At 38.6% G+C, this 18948-nt stretch overlaps 1 protein-coding gene across 7 annotated transcripts in view; it reads right to left on the reverse strand.

Moving 5' to 3' along the window:
• The window catches only part of ALG9 (ALG9 alpha-1,2-mannosyltransferase), a 124282-nt gene that overhangs the window by 61218 nt on the left and 44116 nt on the right, over positions 1-18948 (reverse strand). For all 7 annotated transcript variants that reach the window (XM_053924310.2, XM_053924308.1, XM_053924306.1 and 4 more), the window contains 3 exons: positions 16436-16565; positions 15844-15991; positions 14334-14463 (listed from right to left, as the gene is read on the reverse strand). In XM_053924310.2, the coding sequence (XP_053780285.1) occupies positions 14334-14463; positions 15844-15991; positions 16436-16565 (408 nt within the window). The remainder of the gene's footprint in view (positions 1-14333; positions 14464-15843; positions 15992-16435; positions 16566-18948) is intronic.

Below are 18948 nucleotides of genomic sequence, written 5' to 3' on the forward strand. Positions count from 1 at the left end.
CAAAAAAAAAGGCAACAAGGAGCCTCAAGATTTGGGGGGTGGATAATATGTGTGACTAAAACTGGTTAACTTGTGTCTGTAATATAAGAGTATATCTTTCTCAAAACAAACTGAAATAATATAAACTAATAGCAAAACTCACATGAAGTCCTCATGAAAACCCTTGAAAATAAGAATCAAAATGGAAAAGGCTGAATATGCTGATGAGACTTAAAGAAGAAATAAAAGTGTCAATCAAAAGATATATCAATCTTTTTTTCTAAAAAATAAATTGTTAACCAGTCTTGTAGTTAAAGCTATAACATTAAGACAATAATAATTGGGTTGGCCAAAAACTCCATTTGGTTTATTCACAAGATGGCTCTAGTAGTGATTGTTTTTAACTTCATTTGAAACAATTTTGTTAAATTGTATTGTGACAGCTGTCACATCAGCATTCATTTAAAAATTTATCAAAATTGGTGAATTTTTGTGTAGCCATTTTAATACTGAAGATAGATGAAAATAAGCAACATTTTTGGCATATTATGTTTTATTATTTCAAGAAAGGTAAAAATGCAACTGAAACCCAAAAATGAGATTTGTGCAGTGTATGCAGAAGGTACTGTGACTGATTGAACGTGTCACGAGTGGTTTACGAAGTTTCATGCTTGAGATTTCTCACTGGACAACGCTCCATGTTTGGGTAGATCAACTGAAGTTGACAGCAATCAAATCGAGGCATTAGTTGAGAACAATCAATGTTATACCACTCAGGAGCCGACATACTCAAAATATCCTAATCAATAAAGTTATAGGCGAAAATTGAAAAATGTGTCTTTTATCTTACAGTAAAAACTAAACAGACTTTTTGGCCAACCCAATAATATGAACATTTTTAGTGGGTTGGCATCTTGGTAGGTAACATACTTATCTAGCTCTAGTTTTTACTGAAGGTAGGCAGAAATAGCCACAGAAATCAGGGTTTGGGGTAATTTAGGGATTGAATTAAAACAAGAGGAAACAGGAGAATTAAGTAGTTCTTTCAGTCTGGGATCTGTTCATGAAGACTGTCAGGATTCACTCAATGACTATCTGTCCAGTGCTGGACCACGTGTGTGATGCAACAATAGAAAGGACATGATCCCTGTTCTCTAGGAGCTTGTGACCAGTGCTCTAACTGGTGTATACCTAGACCTTAAAGAATGATAGAGCTTGAGTCCTAATTAGTCGAAATTTCTATTATTACCAGGGTTTGGGGACGCCTCTCTTGAGTTCAAGAAGAGTAAATGAAGGGCTATTTTAGTAAAAAATTTTAAAATCAGCTGCTGTATATATAGCCCTGTTACATACTGTGGCGGTTACAAAGATTAAAGACAAAGACATGAACCCTTCTCCTTAAATAAATGTATAACTTAGAGAGCATGGTCACATAAATATATTAGAATAAATGAAATAGGGTAGAAATAAAAAATATTCTGCCCAATTAACTAAAACCTAGAAACCTCAAACCATTTGTTTTCTCCTAAACACTCAATTTCTTTTCATACTTCCAGCCTTTGCATATGTTGTTCACTTTGACTAAGATGTCAACTTCCCCCTCCTCTGCCACAGAACTCTTAATTTTCCTCTAAGACCCAGGTCCAAGCCACCACTTATGTGAAGCTGTCCCCAAACAGAGAAGTAGGGAGAGTCCTTCCTATTTTCTCTGTGTTCGCATGGCATATACGGCGCTCATTAGAGTGCTGAATATTTTAGAACCATCTCTCCTACTGAACTCTGAGGGCAAGATTTATGTCCTTTTCTAAGTTTATCTTTTTAAAAATATATATTTATTGATTATGCTATTACAGTTGTCCCATTTCCCCCCCCCACTACAATTCATCCTGCCGACCCCCTCCCTCCAACCTTCCACCCCTACAGTTCATGTCCATGGGTCATACATACAAGTTCTTTGGCTTCTACATTTCCTACACTATTCTTACCCTCCCCCTGTCTATTTTCTACCTATCATTTATGCTGCTTATTCTCTGTACCTTTCCCCCCTCTCTCCCCCTCCCACTCCCCTGTTGATAACCCTCCATGTGATCTCCATTTCTTTGGTTCTGTTCCTGTTCTAGTTGTTTGCTTAGTTTGCTTTTGTTTTGTTTTAGGTTCAGTTGTTGATACTTGCGAGTTTGTTGTCATTTTACTGTTCATAGTTTTGATCTTCTTTTCTTAGATAAGTCCCTTTAACATTTCATATAGTAAGGGCTTGGTGATGAAGAACTCCTTGAACTTGACCTTATCTGAGAAGCACTTTATCTGCCCTTCCATTCTAAATGATAGCTTTGCTGTATATAGTAATCTTGGATGTAGGTCCTTGCCTTTCATGCCTTTGAATACTTCTTTTCAGCCCCTTCTTGCCTATAAGGTCTCTTTGGAGAAATCAGCTAACAGTCTTATGGGAACTCCTTTGTAGGTTACTGTGTCCTTTTCTCTTGCTGCTTCTAAGATTCTCTCCTTCTGTTTTATCTTGGCTAATGGAATTATGATGTGTCTTGGTGTGTTCCTCCTTGGGTCCAGCTTCTTTGGGACTCTTTGAGCTTCCTGGACTTCCTGGAAGTCTATTTCCTTTGCCAGATTAGGGAAGTTCTCCTTCATTATTTGTTCAAATAAGTTTTCAAGTTTTTGTTCTTCCTCTTCTCCTTCTGGCACCCCTATAATTCGGATGTTGGAACGTTTCAAGATGTCCTGGAGGTTCTTAAACCTCTCCTCATTTTTCCGAATTCTTGTTTCTTCATTCTTTTCTGGTTGTATGTTTCTTTTTTCCTTCTGGTCCACACCGTTGATTTGAGTCCGTTTCCTTCCCATCACTATTGGTTCCCTGTACATTTTCCTTTGTTTCTCTTGGCATAGCCTTCATTTTTTCATCTAGTTTTTGACCAAATTCAGCCAATTCTGTGAGCTTCTTGATTACCAGTGTTTTGAACTGTGCATCTGATAGGTTGGCTATCTGTTCTCTGCTTAGTTGAATTATTTCTGGAGCTTTGAAGTGTTCTGTTATTTGGGCCATTTTTTTTTTTTTGTCTTGGCGCACCTGTTACTTAAAGGGGCGGAGCTTTATGTGTTCCCCGGGCAGGATAACGCTGGTCGCTGTGCTGTGATGCTGTACGTGGGGAAGGGGCCGAGAGGGAGTAATGGCGCCTGCTCCACTGTCTGCTGGATTTCAGTCACTCCCTCCACTACACACAATCAAATTGGGCCCCTCTGGTGCTGGTTCCCGAGTGAGTGGGCTTCTGTACGCTCTAGGCCCCTGTGGGTCTCTCCAACCACCTCTCCTGTGAGGCTGGGAGTTTCTCCTGCTGCTACCCCAACCCCCACGGGTGTTTTCACTCAGAGGTTTGAGGCTTTATTTCCCCATGCTGGAGCCCTGGGTTGCAGGGTCTGCTTTGCTCACCCGTTCATCAGGTATATCTATGCACGAATGTGGGGTCGAGGGGCCTGCTACCCACCACTCTGCCTGCTCCGTTCTCCGCCACTCTGAGTCCAGCCCTCTCGGTTTATCTGTGGGCAACTGTAGGGCCGCAGGGTCTGCTAGTGCTCGGACTGCCTGCCCCATTCGTCCCACACTCCACCAGTCTCGGTCCCGCCACGGCCACGCGAGTCCTCTCCGCCCCGGTACCCGTCTCCACCCCTCCTACCGGTCTGGATGTATGTTTCTTTTTTATCTACTTGGTGTTGGACTTCCTTGCCATTCGATTTTCTGTCAGTTCTGGTTGTGTGAGGAGGTGCAGTGTGTCTACCTACGCCGCCATCTTGGTTCTCCCTAAGTTTATCTTTAGGTTTATCAAAAGAATATATGTGCATAATTCAAAACTTACATACTACAGAGGCTTATGAAAAATAGCAGTACCTTCCTTATTCCCTGGTCCCACTGCCTACAGGCAACTCTTTCAGCTTTTCTCCTGGTAGCTTTTGATTTTTCAATTATGAAATAATAATATGCACTAACTTCTTTTGGTACTGGATACATCTTGGTATGGATCATTTCTCATGCATCACATTAGGTATACTCTGTGGGCTCCTTCAATCTGAAAAGTGATGTTCTTAAGTTTGGGGGAATTCTTTCCACGTTCTTTGGCAATTTTCTCTCCTCCATTTCATTCGTTCTCTTTTTCTGGACCTCCTATTAGCTAGATGATGGATCCTTAGATCTTTTTCCTTTTCATAGTTTCTATTTCTTTGTTTTTTGTTTTGTTTTTGTGTTGTTATGGTATGGAAGATTTCCTCAACTTTATCCTCTAATCATTCATTCTATTGATTTTCAAAAAATCTATGTTGTTGCCCTGGCCGGTTTGACTCAGTGGATTGAGGGCAAGCCTGCAAACCAACAGATTGCTGGTTCAATTCCCAGTGAGGGTACATGCTTAGGTTGCTGGCAAGGTCCCCAGTAGGGCCTGGTGCACAAGAGGCAACCACACATTGATGTTTCCCTCTCTTTCTCCCTCCCTTCCCCTCTCTCTAAAAAAAATTAATAAAATCTTTAAAAAACTACAGTATCTTATTTTTAATTTCTAAGAGCTCTAATTTTCCAATTTTTCCCCTTTCAAAGAATATGTTTTGTCATACAGTCCCCCAAATTTTCTTTTATCCTATTAGAGAACATTAATTATAAAAGTTTAAAAATTTTTCAGTTTCCTACACTGTTTCTCTTTCTTCCAATTCCTTTTTTTTCCCAGAATAATTTTTCTTTCTTTGTTTTTTTGTCAGGGACTTTTCTTACATGACAGGAGACTATGTTTTTTGTATTTTCAGCACATAGTCAGGAACAATAAAAAGTTCTTGACTTTAAATGAATGGGTGGATAGCCCTGGCTGTGTTGTTCAGTGGACTGAGTGCCCGCCTGTGAACTGAAAGGTATCCAATTGATTCCCAGTCAGAGCACATGCCTGGATTGAGGGCCAGGTTCCCAGCTGGGGGCGTGCAAGAGGCAACCAATCGATGTTATCTCTTGTACATTGCTGTCTCTCTCCTCTTCCTCTCTTGTCTCCCCCCTCTCTAAAAGTAAATAAATAAAATCTTTTTTTAAAAAATGAATTGGTGAATGAATGAAGCAGTAAAGGAACAGAATTAGAGACATCTAAAAATGATTAAGAATAAAAAAAGCCAAAAGACTGGAGATTGATGATACTGTGCTGATAAGATTTACAGATCATTCTCTTTTTAAGCCAGTGACTCAGGACTGCTGGGAATGCCCCCGCCAACAAGTAGTCTCTAGCAAACTTAGTGGATGGACAAGCCTTTTGTCCAAACATCAACGGTAGGCAAATTATTTAATTTTATTTAAAATTTCATTTAATTATTTAACTCCTCTCCTGAACAGTCTATTTGCCACAGCAACACCCTCTTTTACTTCTAGGTTTAAAAAAAATTTTTTTTTCCTCATAGCTTGTTTTTTTTGAAGCAATCTAGATCTACATTGCAGAAAGAGCAGCAAAAGTAGTCCCAGACATAATGAACTGAAATTACTTAAGATAAAATTTATCTCCCAATTTTAAGTTGATGTTCTTGTCCCTGTTCTCGTCAAAGACAGGGAACCAGAGGTCAACTAACAGTATGCCCAGTGTTGTTTGTAAAGCACAGCAGAGATCTTCTCAATAGTTCCAAAGATTTGATAACTATAGCCCCTATTATGGTTACTTATTTTTTTCAAATAATGAACGTAAAACATGATTATAAAATTTTTAAAAATTTTTATTCTTATTCAATTACAGTCGTCTGCGTTTTCTCCCCATCTCTCCACCCCATAAAACTTTTTTAAATGCCTTTTAAAATCACCAATAATCTCACCACCCAAAGAAGATCACCATTAAGCTGTTATAGGTCCCAGGCATTGTTTTCTCTGCAGATATAGATTTTTTCCTCTGATAATCTGATAATGCTAAATAGACTGTTTCACTGTGACTATCTTTAGTTTGACATTTCTCAGTTTGAATCCCCAGTGACACTAGTGACTTCCCCTGAGGTCTAAGAGTCAGAATCAGAAAGAATGGTTTCTCCTCTCAATTTTATCAGCATCTCACAGGACAAAATCTGAGACCACAAGCCATAACCACCTAATCTACAATTCAAAAATCAAAAGACTTGATTTAAATCTGCCTTAAAGTGTAAACAAAGAGCTCATTTTTTATATCTTCAGATTTAATCATTTTCTTCCATCAAAAATGACAAAATTATAGGGTAACATTAACACATCATGAAACAAAAATGTTTCATTTCATTAGCCACAGGCTACATACCAACCAGCTGTTGAAGCTAAAAATATGCCGTTTAAAATTTTGAAAAATACAAGTATTTAAGATTCATTTGAAAGAAATGTGACTTTTTTCAGTTTCTAACAACCCACTAGAAGCTTTGGAGAAGAACAAATCAGCACCTCTCACCCAAAAGGAAAAAAGGTGGTGGTAGGGAAATTCAAATTAATTTGATAATCAACATCACATAGTTTACATCCCATGAATGAATTTTAAGGGAGACGATTTAATACCACCTCAGATGTAAATAAAAATACATATTCTAAAAGAAAAGAAAAGGTCTGACGCAGAGGTCAATATATCAATAATAAAAGGTGAGCATGTTGTTGGGAGAGGAGTGAGTCAAGGGGAGTTGGGCCTAATAAATATTCTTGCAGCTTTTCCTGATCAGCTGTTACAGGGACTGCCAAGGATGGGCTCCACAGTGACATTTTCTCAGCTCTCAAACCCACTCAGTATCAATATCCCGCTCAGGCAGCATGATGCAACATGACACAGCGCAGTGTGCCCCTAACAAATACCCACCTCTTTTGGCACAGAAGCAGCATCTAGACTTCCACCTCTGGTCATTTGGTCCCAGGGCCCAGGAATCAGATCTCAAGATAGGCTTTGCCACCATAAAATATGTGATTAGAAAACAGGTAATAGGATAAGCTAAAATCTAAACACTGCAACTAGATTTCAGGTATAGTTACAGCAAATTGGGGAGAGATACAAAACCATTTCAAGGTCCTTGGAAGCTCACAAAGTAATATAAGAAAATGTACTTCATTCAATTCCAGAAAAAAAAAAAACCACAGGTTCTCCTGACTCCCAGTCTAGTGTTCTTGTTACTGCATCATTTTTGCAGCCATCAATATTCTCCTATGCTATTTCCTTTTTTTGAAATAGGAACACTTAGGCCTAAGAGGAAACTTAAAAAAAAAATGTTTATTGATTTTAGAGAGAGAGGAAGGAAGGACGGGGGACAGAGAGAGAGGGAGAAACCTTGATGTGAGAAACATCAATGGGTTGCCTCCCATATGTGTCCCGCCTGGGGATTGAACCCACAGCCTTTTGGTGTACTGGATGATGATCAGCCAACTGAGCCACCTGGTCAGAGCAGGAGGAAACATCTGATAGGGAAGATTTCAACTACTTTGGTACTTTTCTGGCTTTTCATTTCTTTTTAAATATATAGTCCAATTAAATTTTTAAAAGTATCATAGACTGTCTTATAGTTTTAACATCTCCCACTTAGCTTTGCTAAATATATATTCACAAATTAAATCTTTAAGTTCACAAGTAAAAATTAACTGTACTGTAAAAACGTAAACTCACAGGTAAAATTTTCAGGTCATTCAGTGGAGGATCATGAACACATCACTTAATTTCTAAATGGCAACACAATGGATACTAAAGAATTAATTTCAGACAAGATCAGGCACATTCAGGGTGGTATGGCCGTAGACAAGAATTTCAAAGAAGCATTTTGGATAGCCTTCACTTAAATTCTTAGTGAATTCCAATCTTATTCTACTGCATATATTATAGCAATTTGAATCTGCTTGTTTTGATACTCAAGGCTGATAACATTTAGTAAAACTATCTGGAGGGCAATTTATTTTCTCCTTCAATAAGGACTTCTAAAAGCAGCAGGAGAAAGGATTAAAATAGAGAACAAGAAAAGGGAATAGACCCTGACCATTTCTATTAATTGATAAACACAATAATTACTACATATAGTACCTAGCACATATATAACAGAGCTCTAGAAATGGAAAGTAACTTTTGAAAAGGTTAATGTTCAGCCTCTTTATGTCTATTCAGTCTTCAAAGAATAATCATTGCATGAAAACATACATTCAAGTGATACGCCATAAAATATAAACTGTAAGTGGCTCTGGAAGTCAGAGGAGGTGTGAAAAAAATGTTGGGGAATACTGAAACCATGCTTCTTATCCTAGGACTAATCTTTGTCACTTTATGACCTCTCTGAGCCTCAGTTTCTACCATAAAATGAAGAGATCATAGACTTTATGATATTAAGTTCCCACCAAATCCATGATTCCACTGATTAAATGGTAAATGCAGGGATAAAGAAGAACAAGGTATAGAAAGCTCTGACTAAATATACAGTCAGTTCTGCCATAATACTTGTTTTGAAAATGCAAATTTATTCTAATGCCAACTGACACATTAGGGAATAACTGGAGCATAATTCAATTTTTGCATTTGCTTATGTGTCATTTTATCCATAAAAAAAAGTGGGTGAATCCAGCAAACTGCACGCGGTTGAACCATTCAGCATAAGAATATGCAGAGTGCATACAAACACAACTCAAATATCTCCCAGCTTCTTTGGTTCACTGTGTATTATGAGCCACACTCATCATACTTGGTTACAACTTTCTGTCATATTTCAGATAGCCCTTTCACTAGTTCGCAAGCTGTAACCCTTCCAACACCACTTCCACAAGCAAACTTGAGGTCTTTCTCAAGATAAACTAAATGTATCTTCTAAATCCTGACCTTGGTTCTGGCCAAAAATCTTGGCATGTACCAGTTTAAAAATATCACCTGCTCAATAATGGAATGTTCAATAGCTACTCAATACCTGCCATGAAAGAATATAACACAAAAAATATTATTTCTGCAATACAGTTACAACAATGCAGTAGAAACCACAAAACCATTACACTCACTCCTAATTCTTGATAAACTCAGAGGTGAAGAAGGCTGGTGAAATAGAGGAAGTCATACATGTTTACTAGTTTCTATGCAGACTAGAAACAGGAGACAGACGCAAATCATTTAGCACTGAAGGGTTAGCTAAAACCTGTCACTCAGAGCCAAAGGGCAGATAAAAATAATGTTGCTATTTAGCATGCTCAGGAAAGAAACATGACGTAATTATTTTGCCTTTGTGAATGAATGCAGACTTAAACTCAGGACAAATACCAGAAGTAACAAATGTAAATGTAGTAAGCATGTCCCCCTCTATGTCAGGTAAAGTTATTTGGCCATTACGGTCTTGATCCTGGCACCGTTTCTTAAAAACTACAGCACTATTTTAAAAAATAGTTGAGATTTTTGTTTACATACAAATACCCATATGTGTGCAAGAGAAAAAAGTAGAAGAAAAAATATTAAAATGCAAAGAGTGGTTTAATGTTTAGTTAATGAGATTCTAGAGGATTGGTTTTCTTATTGTAGCTTTTATTATTTTATAAAATAAATGTATATTACTTTCATCATCAGAAAAAAACAAATATCTTTTTAGACAGTTGACTAAAGCAAATGTATTCCTGATCATAGTACATGAAGAATTCACAGGAAGCCATCACACGTCTCTTCTACTTTCCAAAGGGTCAAGGGCGAATGGACTGGATCCAGAGGGCACTTCCCCAACCAGTCAGGAAAATCCAAAGAGAAGCTGCAGGGAATCCCTGACCCCCAGGAAGGTGAATGACTCGCAACAGATATATCTGACTTGTTTGTCCCTGCTTTTATCTGACAGCTTTTTGATGACTCATAAGTACCATATTTTTCAGACTGTAAGATGCACCCCCCCCCCTAAATTTGGGAGGAAAATGGAGGTTCGTCTTATAGCCAAATGTAGCTTACCTGGCTTGCTGGGGCGGGGCGGGGGGTGGGGAGGTGGGGGCAGGAGGCGGCAGTGGAGCTGGGTTTTTTTTCCTATTTTCCTCCTCTAAAACCTAGGTACATCTTATGGTCCAGTGCGTCTTATAGTCCGAAAAATGTGGTATTCTAAAAAATCTTTACTTTTTGGATATAGCTAATATAGAGCCAGTTAAACAAATTTAACAGTGTCTGGTAGCAGAGAATATGGAAATAAGATCTAACCAGAGACAACCAGTGACCAAAGCCTAGGAATGTACAAAAGGCCACTGTAGATTTTATAGTCAGCTTTCTCTCACTCTCGCTATCCCAGAAATGATCAATATTCACTTCTCAAGCAAGAAAGAATATATAGGCTAACTTCTAGATAGCACTATCCTAGAAGCTATGGTGAATACAAAAGAAATAAGGTGAGAACCAAGATGGCGGCATAGGTAGACACACTGCGCCTCCCACACAACCAGAACTGACAGAAAATCGAATGGCAAGGAAGTCCGACACCAAGTAGATAAAAAAGAAACATACATCCAGACCGGTAGGAGGGGTGGAGATGGGCACCGGGGTGGAGAGGACTCGCGTGGCCGTGGCGGGACCGAGACTGGTGGAGTGTGGGACGAATGGGGCAGGCAGTCTGACCACTAACAGACCCTGCGGCCCTACAGTTGCCCACAGATAAACCGAGAGGGCCGGACTCAGAGTGGTGGAGAACGGAGCAGGCAGAGCGGTGGGTAGCAGGCCCCACGGTCCCACATTTGTGCATAGATATACCTGATGAACGGGTGAGCAAAGCAGACCCTGCAACCCAGGGCTCCAGCATGGGGAAATAAAGCCTCAAACCTCTGAGTGAAAACACCCGTGGGGGTTGGGGTAGCAGTAGGAGAGACTCCCAGCCTCACAGGAGAGGTGGTTGGAGAGACCCACAGGGGCCTAGAGCGTACAGAAGCCCACTCACTCGGGAACCAGCACCAGAGGGGCCCAATTTGATTGTGTGTAGTGGAGGGAGTGACTGAAATCCAGCAGAGAGTGGAGCGGGCGCCATTACTCCCTCTCAGCCCCTCCCCCACGTACAGCATCACAGTGCAGGGACCAGCGTTACCCCGCCCGGGGAACACCTAAGGCTCCGCCCCTTTAAGTAACAGACGCGCGAAGACAAAAAAAAAAAAAAAAGAAATGGCCCAGATGATAAAACACTTCAAAGCTCCAGAAAAAATACAACTAAGCAGCGAACACATAGCCAACCTATCAGATGCACAGTTCAAAACACTGGTAATCAAGAAGCTCACAGAATTGGCTAAATTTGGTCAAAAACTAGATGAAAAAATGAAGGCTATGCCAAGAGAAACAAAGGAAAATGTACAAGGAACCAATAGTGATGCGAAGGAAACTGGGACTCAAATCAATGGTGTGGACCAGAAGGAAGAAAGAAACATCCAACCAGAAAAGAATGAAGTAATAAGAATTCGGAAAAATGAGGGGAGGCTTAGGAACCTCCAGGACATCTTGAAATGTTCCAACATCCGAATTATAGGGGTGCCAGAAGGAGAAGAGGAAAGCCAAGAAATTGAATACTTATTTGAACAAATAATGAAGGAGAACTTCCCCAGTCTGGCAAAGGAAATAGACTTCCAGGAAGTCCAGGAAGCTCAGAGAGTCCCAAAGAAGCTGGACCCAAGGAGGAACACACCAAGGCACATCATAATTCCATTAGCCAAGATGAAACAGAAGGAGAGAATCTTAGAAGCAGCAAGAGAAAAGGACACAGTTACCTACAAAGGAGTTCCCATAAGACTGTCAGCTGATTTCTCCAAAGAGACCTTACAGGCAAGAAGGGACTGGCAAGAAGTATTCCAAGTCATGAAAGGCAAGGGCCTACATCCAAGATTACTATATACAGCAAAGCTATCATTTAGAATGAAAGGGCAGATAAAGTGCTTCTCAGATAAGGTCAAGTTAAAGGAGTTCATCATCACCAAGCCATTATTATATGAAATGTTAAAGGGATTTATCTAAGAAAAAGAAGATAAAAAATATGAACAGTAAAAATGACAGCAAACTCACAGTTATTAACAACCACACCTAAAACCAAAACAAAAGCAAACTAAGCAAACAACTAGAACAGAAACAGAACCACAGAAATGGAGATCACAGGAGGGTTATCAATAGGGGATTGGGAGGGGGAGAGAGGGGGGGGAAGGTACAGAGAATAAATAGCATAAATGATAGGTGGAAAATAGACGGGGGAGGGTAAGAATAGTGTAGGAAATGTAGAAGCCAAAGAACTTATAAGTATGACCCAGGGACATGAACTATAGGGGGGGAATGTGGGAGGGAGGGGGTGGGCAGGATGGAGTTGAGTGAAGGGGCAGAAATGGGACAACTGTAATAGCATAATCAATACATATATCAAAAAAAAAGAAATAAGGTACAGTCATTCTCTTTACAGCATCTATAATCTGATGGGAAAAGTTAATGACATACATATCAGTCATATTTAAATAGCACAAGACAACATAATTAAATGGCTAAATGAGCTGTACAGATAAATATTTAAGGCATTTAAGAAGGACTGCTCATGCCCTGGCTGGCACGGTTCAGTGGGTTGAGCACTGGCCTGCGATCCTAAGGGTTGTTGGTTCGATTCCCAGTCAGGGCACATGCCTGGGTAGCAGGCTGGGTCCCTGGTGGGGGTGCGCAAGAGGCAGCCACACATTGATGTTTCTGTCCCTCTCTCCCTTCCCCTCTGTCTAAAAATAAATTGGTAAAATCTTTTTTTTTTTTTAAAGACTGCTCACCATGTAGTTATAGTTGGAAAAGGTTTCAGAGAACAGTTTTGATAGTTATCAGAAGACAAGTGTAGTCATCAAAATAAGCAAAGTCATTGGAAAAGAAAAGGCAATGACAAGTCTGGATGGACTGAAATAAAAATGAGGTTTGTGAACAACAGAAGTAAGTAAGAAGATATAGATAAACAGTTTTTTACCTCAAACCCATCTGATAAACCATTACTTGATTAAGAATATTTGTGGGAAAATCTGTGTACCAAACACCATGCTAAATATGACAGAGAGATAAAATATCTAATCTCATAATAATTTTCCAAGTAGGTGACATTATTCCCATTTTCCAGACAGACACTGAAATGAGTTAAACAGAGAAGTTAACCAAGTTGCCAAAGATCACCAAGACAAGCGACAGAACTGGGATTTGAACTCAGGTCTGCCAGACTCCAAAGTATGTGCTCTTTTTTCACTACCACATGATACCGATTCCTAAAATATAGCTCTGACAACATCACTAAATTATATCTTTCCCCATCACTGTGTATTCGCTTACTCTTAACTATCCAGTGTTCCCCTGGTGATGTGATCCTCTATACATCAAAAGCCTGCTCTCAAGAGAGTATCTCAGATAAAATGAAAATGACAATAACAGTTCACTCTGTCCAGGGGTACTTCCACTATTATAGGAATCAGAGTCTTAAGTTAGAAGAAAACTCTAATATAAGCCACTTGGTGCAATATGTACCTTACCTTCTCAGGGGGTCAGACCAAGGTTGTATCTTATGATGTCCATTTTCACAGCTTATAGCTATCGCTCACACAATGAAAATCTCACTCATGAGCCCTGAGGGTCTCCATGGAAGTCTAACCAGCCCTGATCCTGGACACCAGAGGCCAGATGTGGCTCTGCAGGTTTGCTTCAGAAGAGAACTAAGACCTGATATTTCACATTTCAAGTATACGACATAATAAGAAAACCTAAACAAAATGTATTTGACATTTAAATTGTTAAATGTTGCCCCAAAGTGTGCTTTCTAATAATCCTATAAAATAATTTTTTACTGACTCTGGGAATCAGGAGCACTGTCTGTATTGCTCTTGCCTTTTTCTCAATCAAGGATTTTACTGGTACCAAATGGCAAAAGTATCATATTTCAAATAAACTGAAATAAAATCCGCATGGAATCCCAGAGTGAGTCAAGATGAGTGGGTAGAAGAGCACAGTCCTGAGAGGTATTGCTCCATGGACAAACTGTAAAAACAGCCATCACTGACTGTCCATATGCTAAACCAGAATATACTAATAGGTCAAAAGTCTACCGATAACCTGAAAGTTCCCCACCAAGTATTTTAATGAGCCAAGAAATGAAAAGTGTTTCAGAATGTGTTTTTAAATGATGATTCAAATTCAACATAAGAAAATTTCCAGCAAAGCTTAGAAAATATATTGAGTTATATATTTTACATAAAAAATAAAGGAGGTAATTTGAAAATGAAAGTGACATTGTCTATTGTTTCTCAACAAAAGTTGTTATATTCCTCACCCTAAAGACATCACTTTCTACATTTCCATTTTATCAATGTTCTAACATGTATGCCAACAGACTTTAGGGTAGAACTCTTTTTGAAGTAGCAGAAGGAAGAATGTTGTCCTTACATATCTCGATGGCTCCTCCAGGTTCTGGTCGTTCATGTCAGTAGGAACAAGCCGGGTAGACAGTGGTCCCTCTGCAAAAGGTTTTGGTAACTGGCCCCTGAACTCGGATGGAATAAACTGAAGTTGCCAACTGTCAGAAACATAAATAAGGAGAATAATTAAAACACAGGGGGCTCATATTGCTAAATGTGCTTGAAATAAGCCAAAAAAAATGATGTGAAAAATACTTCATTTCCCTTGAAGTATTTCTATTGAAGTATTTCCCTTGAAGTATTTCTAATAGAAATAAAATATTTCTATTAAAACCTCAACCAGGGAGCATAGAGGCAGAGGTCACAATTCAGTCCAAACTCATTGAGAAATTTTAAACTCTCAACCCATTTCACCAATTCTCAGCAATAAATATGTAACCAAATGGTCACACCATCAAACACCAGAGAAGCATCAAAGTTTATTGCCAATTACAACTTATCAAGATTAAAGCAAATTCATCAGGTATATAGAGAAAAGAGTGAAATATAAGACCTCACTATGGCAGAAGGACTTTTAATGATCATAAGTATCTTTAGTTCTGAAACTATTTCAAATGGAGAGGCAAAGGTAAAGTTAACACTTACAAAAGAAGTTGTGATTTAATCATTAATGGCTGATACAGGATCTTCATCAAGCACAACATACCACCGCTAGCTAATCTGTTAAAGCCAGTCCCCAAATGGAGCAAGATGACTCACCTTAACCTGACTTCCCTTTTCGTGAAATAGGACTCTTCTCTGTCCAAATTAAGCAAATAGAAGGAACTCCAGAACCTATGCTATCACATCCAACAACCGACAACTTAGAGAAAAGTGGTACGGATGTCCTAACCACAGCTTCCTCTAATATCCATACATTGGTGGAAAACTTCCAGTGTTGTTGAATGACAAACACTTCTTCTCTAAAAACACTCTTCTTGCCCTGGCCGGGTAGCTCAGTTGGTTAGAGTGTCATCCCATATGCCTAGGTTGCGGGTTTGATCTCCAGTCAAGGTACTTACAAGAAGCAACCAATGAATGCATAAATGAGTGGAACAACAAATCGATGTTTCTCTCCTCTCTCTCTCTCTCTAAAATCAATACATTAAAAAAAAACCTTTTAAATAAAATAAATAAGAATAAAACCACACTTCTTGCTAAAGTTTCTAGGCCAATTTTAGAAGTAAATTAATATCAGATCATTATAGAAATATAAATATGAATCCCCAGGGAGAGCCACAAGCAGGAGCCCAGGGGCTAAAGTGCTTTTAGAATTTCCCAGATCTCTGAGGTAAGGGAAGTGCAAGGTGCATAACAAACACAGCAATCAGTCTACTGAACCTAGGCAGTGGGTGTACAGTGCAGACCCCACAGCTCTTTCATATGGTAATGAAAAATCTTTTTGTGAAAAATCCAAAACAAAAGAAAAACGAAGAGGACACTGCCACAGAATTGCTATTTTACTGGATTTAAAACTCTGGGATTAAAGGACAACTTACTTATCGGGCAGGAGGAAGCTGCTGGGAAATCGATACCACTCTTTTCCTACACAGACATTAACAGGTCGTCCTTCTGGGACAGTGTGAATGGTTGGGTCTGTAGCAATTCGGTAAAATTCTGGATATAAATCAAGGGGCGCATGATAGCCTGGAAGGGAAAAAGGTTTGTGAAAACCAAAAATGAGTAAGTAACATGAAATTCTGACATGTAATTATGATGTATGTTAATGTTCCACTGTAATCTATGTGAAATTAAAGATTATAAGAAATACATAATCACAGGATTTGAGCCCCAAATCTACACTCTATGTTTAAAACTTCTTTAACAAGGAAAAAGCATCTTTTTAAAGGAAAAAATGTCAAGAATAGAGAAAAAATTACAGTTAATCATACTTAAAGGAATTCTCAATTTTTTCTTCAATCTGAAGATACAGAAGTCATATCCCAGGCTTAATATTAAATCCACAGGTTCTCCCTATAGAAAAGCCCTCCTCCCAGGTCAACCTGAATTGTGTTAAACAATCACACACTAAGCAAAACCCAAGGTGAAGTGCCTCACGAGTCTGGGTTAAGGCATTCTTAGTACACTTACCTCTGAACAGTGCCACAGAACGCGAAAAGGATAAGAGTCCAAACAGGAACAGTATTCCTAGTGCCAGCCAATTTGAAGTGACAGTATAATGCTCTAGGCGGTATCGCTGAAACATGAAGTGGTAACATTTCTGGAAGGAAACAAAAACTGTATTGAAAAAAAAGATATACCTTGCAGGATATACATATTCAGAAGACAGTAAAACAAAGAGGGGGGAAAAGTAGCACAAGAGGTTCTATCAAAGATCTGAGCATTTGCAAACAGTGAGGTACCCACTCCAAATTCTAAGGTTAAAGCAAACTTCATTAAGACAACCTTAAGGTCAGCCTGGCGAGTGGGCTTCCCAAGAATGAAATCTCAGTAGTTTCATAGGAAAATTATTTGGATATTTCTCTAAGTTCTTAAAATGCTAATAATTTATTTTTTGAAATTTTAAACAAATGCTTCTTTGCAGTTTCTTTGATATATAAAAGTATCAGAGAGAAAGAAGGAGCTTATACCCTTTGCAACAGCATGGATGGAACTGGAGAGCATTATGCTAAGTGAAATAAGCCAGGTGGTGACGGACAAATACGATATGATCTCACCTTTAACTGGAACATAATCAACAGAAGAAAAAAGCAAACAAAATATAACCAGAGACATTGAAATTAAGAACAATGTAACAATAGCCAGAGGGGAGTGGGGAGGGGGTAGTGGGGAGAGGGGCTTACAGGAGCTACTATAAAGGACACAAGGACAAAATCAAGGGGGAGGGTAGAGATCGGGGAGGGAGGTGGGATTGGCTGGGGTGGGGTGGAGGGATGGGGAGAAAATGCAGACAGTTGTAACTGAATAACAACAAAAAAAATTAAAAAATAATAAAAAAGGAAACAAAAAATAAAGTATCAATTTATTTTAATATGAAGAGTATTAATCTTTACTTTTCCTGCAGACAAGTTTTCATCAAAGTGTTCAGTATCAACAAAACATCTCATGACCAAACAAGAAGAAAAACGACTTTCTCTCATAAACATTAGGAAAAGGCTGTTAATTATCTGCTAAACTATATAAACTAAATGAATATCATTACAATATAATTATAGATACAAGGTCTGTCTGGAAAAAGTCCAGCCATAATTAATATAATGAAAACAGTTTGCAAAATGTTCATGTAACCTGGCAGCCAAGGAGAGTGGACTGGAATGCTGATGCGTAAACAATGACAACTTCACTGTACTAGTCAACGGAGATGGTAGACACCATTGAGTGAGCATGTGTACTGTGTGGCCATTGTACTCAAAATGACTGAGTAGAGCAACAAATCTGCATCAAATTTTGCATTAAGCTTGAACATTCCTTTGTCGAAACTATTCAGATGATTCAGAAGCCTGCAGCTATGGACAACTGGTGATTGGCAGCTTCATCACAACAATGTGCCCGCTCATGCATCATGTCTCCTGCAAAGTATTTTGGTGAAACATCAAATCACCCAGGTGATTCAGCGCCCCCTACAGCCTAGATTTGGTGCACTGTAAATTCTGACTTTTCCCAAAACTAAAATTATCTTTGAAAGGGAAGAGATTTGGGACCATTGATGAGATTCAGGAAAATATGACAGGGCAGCTGATGGTGATTGGGAGAACTATGTGAGGTCCCAAGGTGCCTACTTTGAAGGGGACTGAGGCATCGTTGTCCTATGTACAATGTTTTTTATATCTTGTATCTTCTCCAATAAATGTCTCTATTTTTCATACTGCATGGCTGGATAATTTCTGGACAGACCTTGTCATACATGAATTGTACAGTCTTTGAGTACCATCCCAATAGATTTATTTCCTTCTTTCTTCCCCTCCTAGACTAGAACTACTTTTGGAAAGCAATTTGCAAAACATAACAAGCACCATAGATACATTTAGACTTCTATATTTTGGGAAATCTGTTATAAGTAAACAATCCAAATACCTAAACAAAGATATTTAACCTAGCATTATTTATAATACTGAAATAAGTGAGCAGCCTAAACTCTAACATAAATTATATTTGATCACTATATTATAATCAATTCAATGTTATATATTACAGATTATATAATTATGTATTATAGCCGATCCAGAACATTATTCTTCTATTAAAATGATGGGTATAGATATGGCAACATAGAGAATGTTATGATATATGTAATTATATTAAAAGGAATATAAAGTTATATGAAACTTAGATGACAACCAAAATATACTTTGAGATGTGACAGGCAAAAATTTGGGCAGGTGTTTTGTAGTGTAGTAGGACTAATTTAGAAAGTTGTAAAAGAAAAATTACCTGCAATGAAGTTCAATTACTTTTATAATTAAAATTATTTAAAAGTGTTATCCTGACATGAATGAGCCTCAACAACATTATACCAAGTGAAAAAAGCTAGTCACAAAAAGACCAGACATTTTCATTCCATTTATATGAAATGTCACAAAATAGGCAAATCTACAGAGACACAAAGTAGATTAGTGGTAGTTATGACTGGGGAGATATGGGAA

Source organism: Desmodus rotundus, chromosome 5 (assembly GCF_022682495.2).
Source record: "Desmodus rotundus isolate HL8 chromosome 5, HLdesRot8A.1, whole genome shotgun sequence".
Taxonomy (NCBI): Eukaryota; Metazoa; Chordata; class Mammalia; order Chiroptera; family Phyllostomidae; genus Desmodus; species Desmodus rotundus.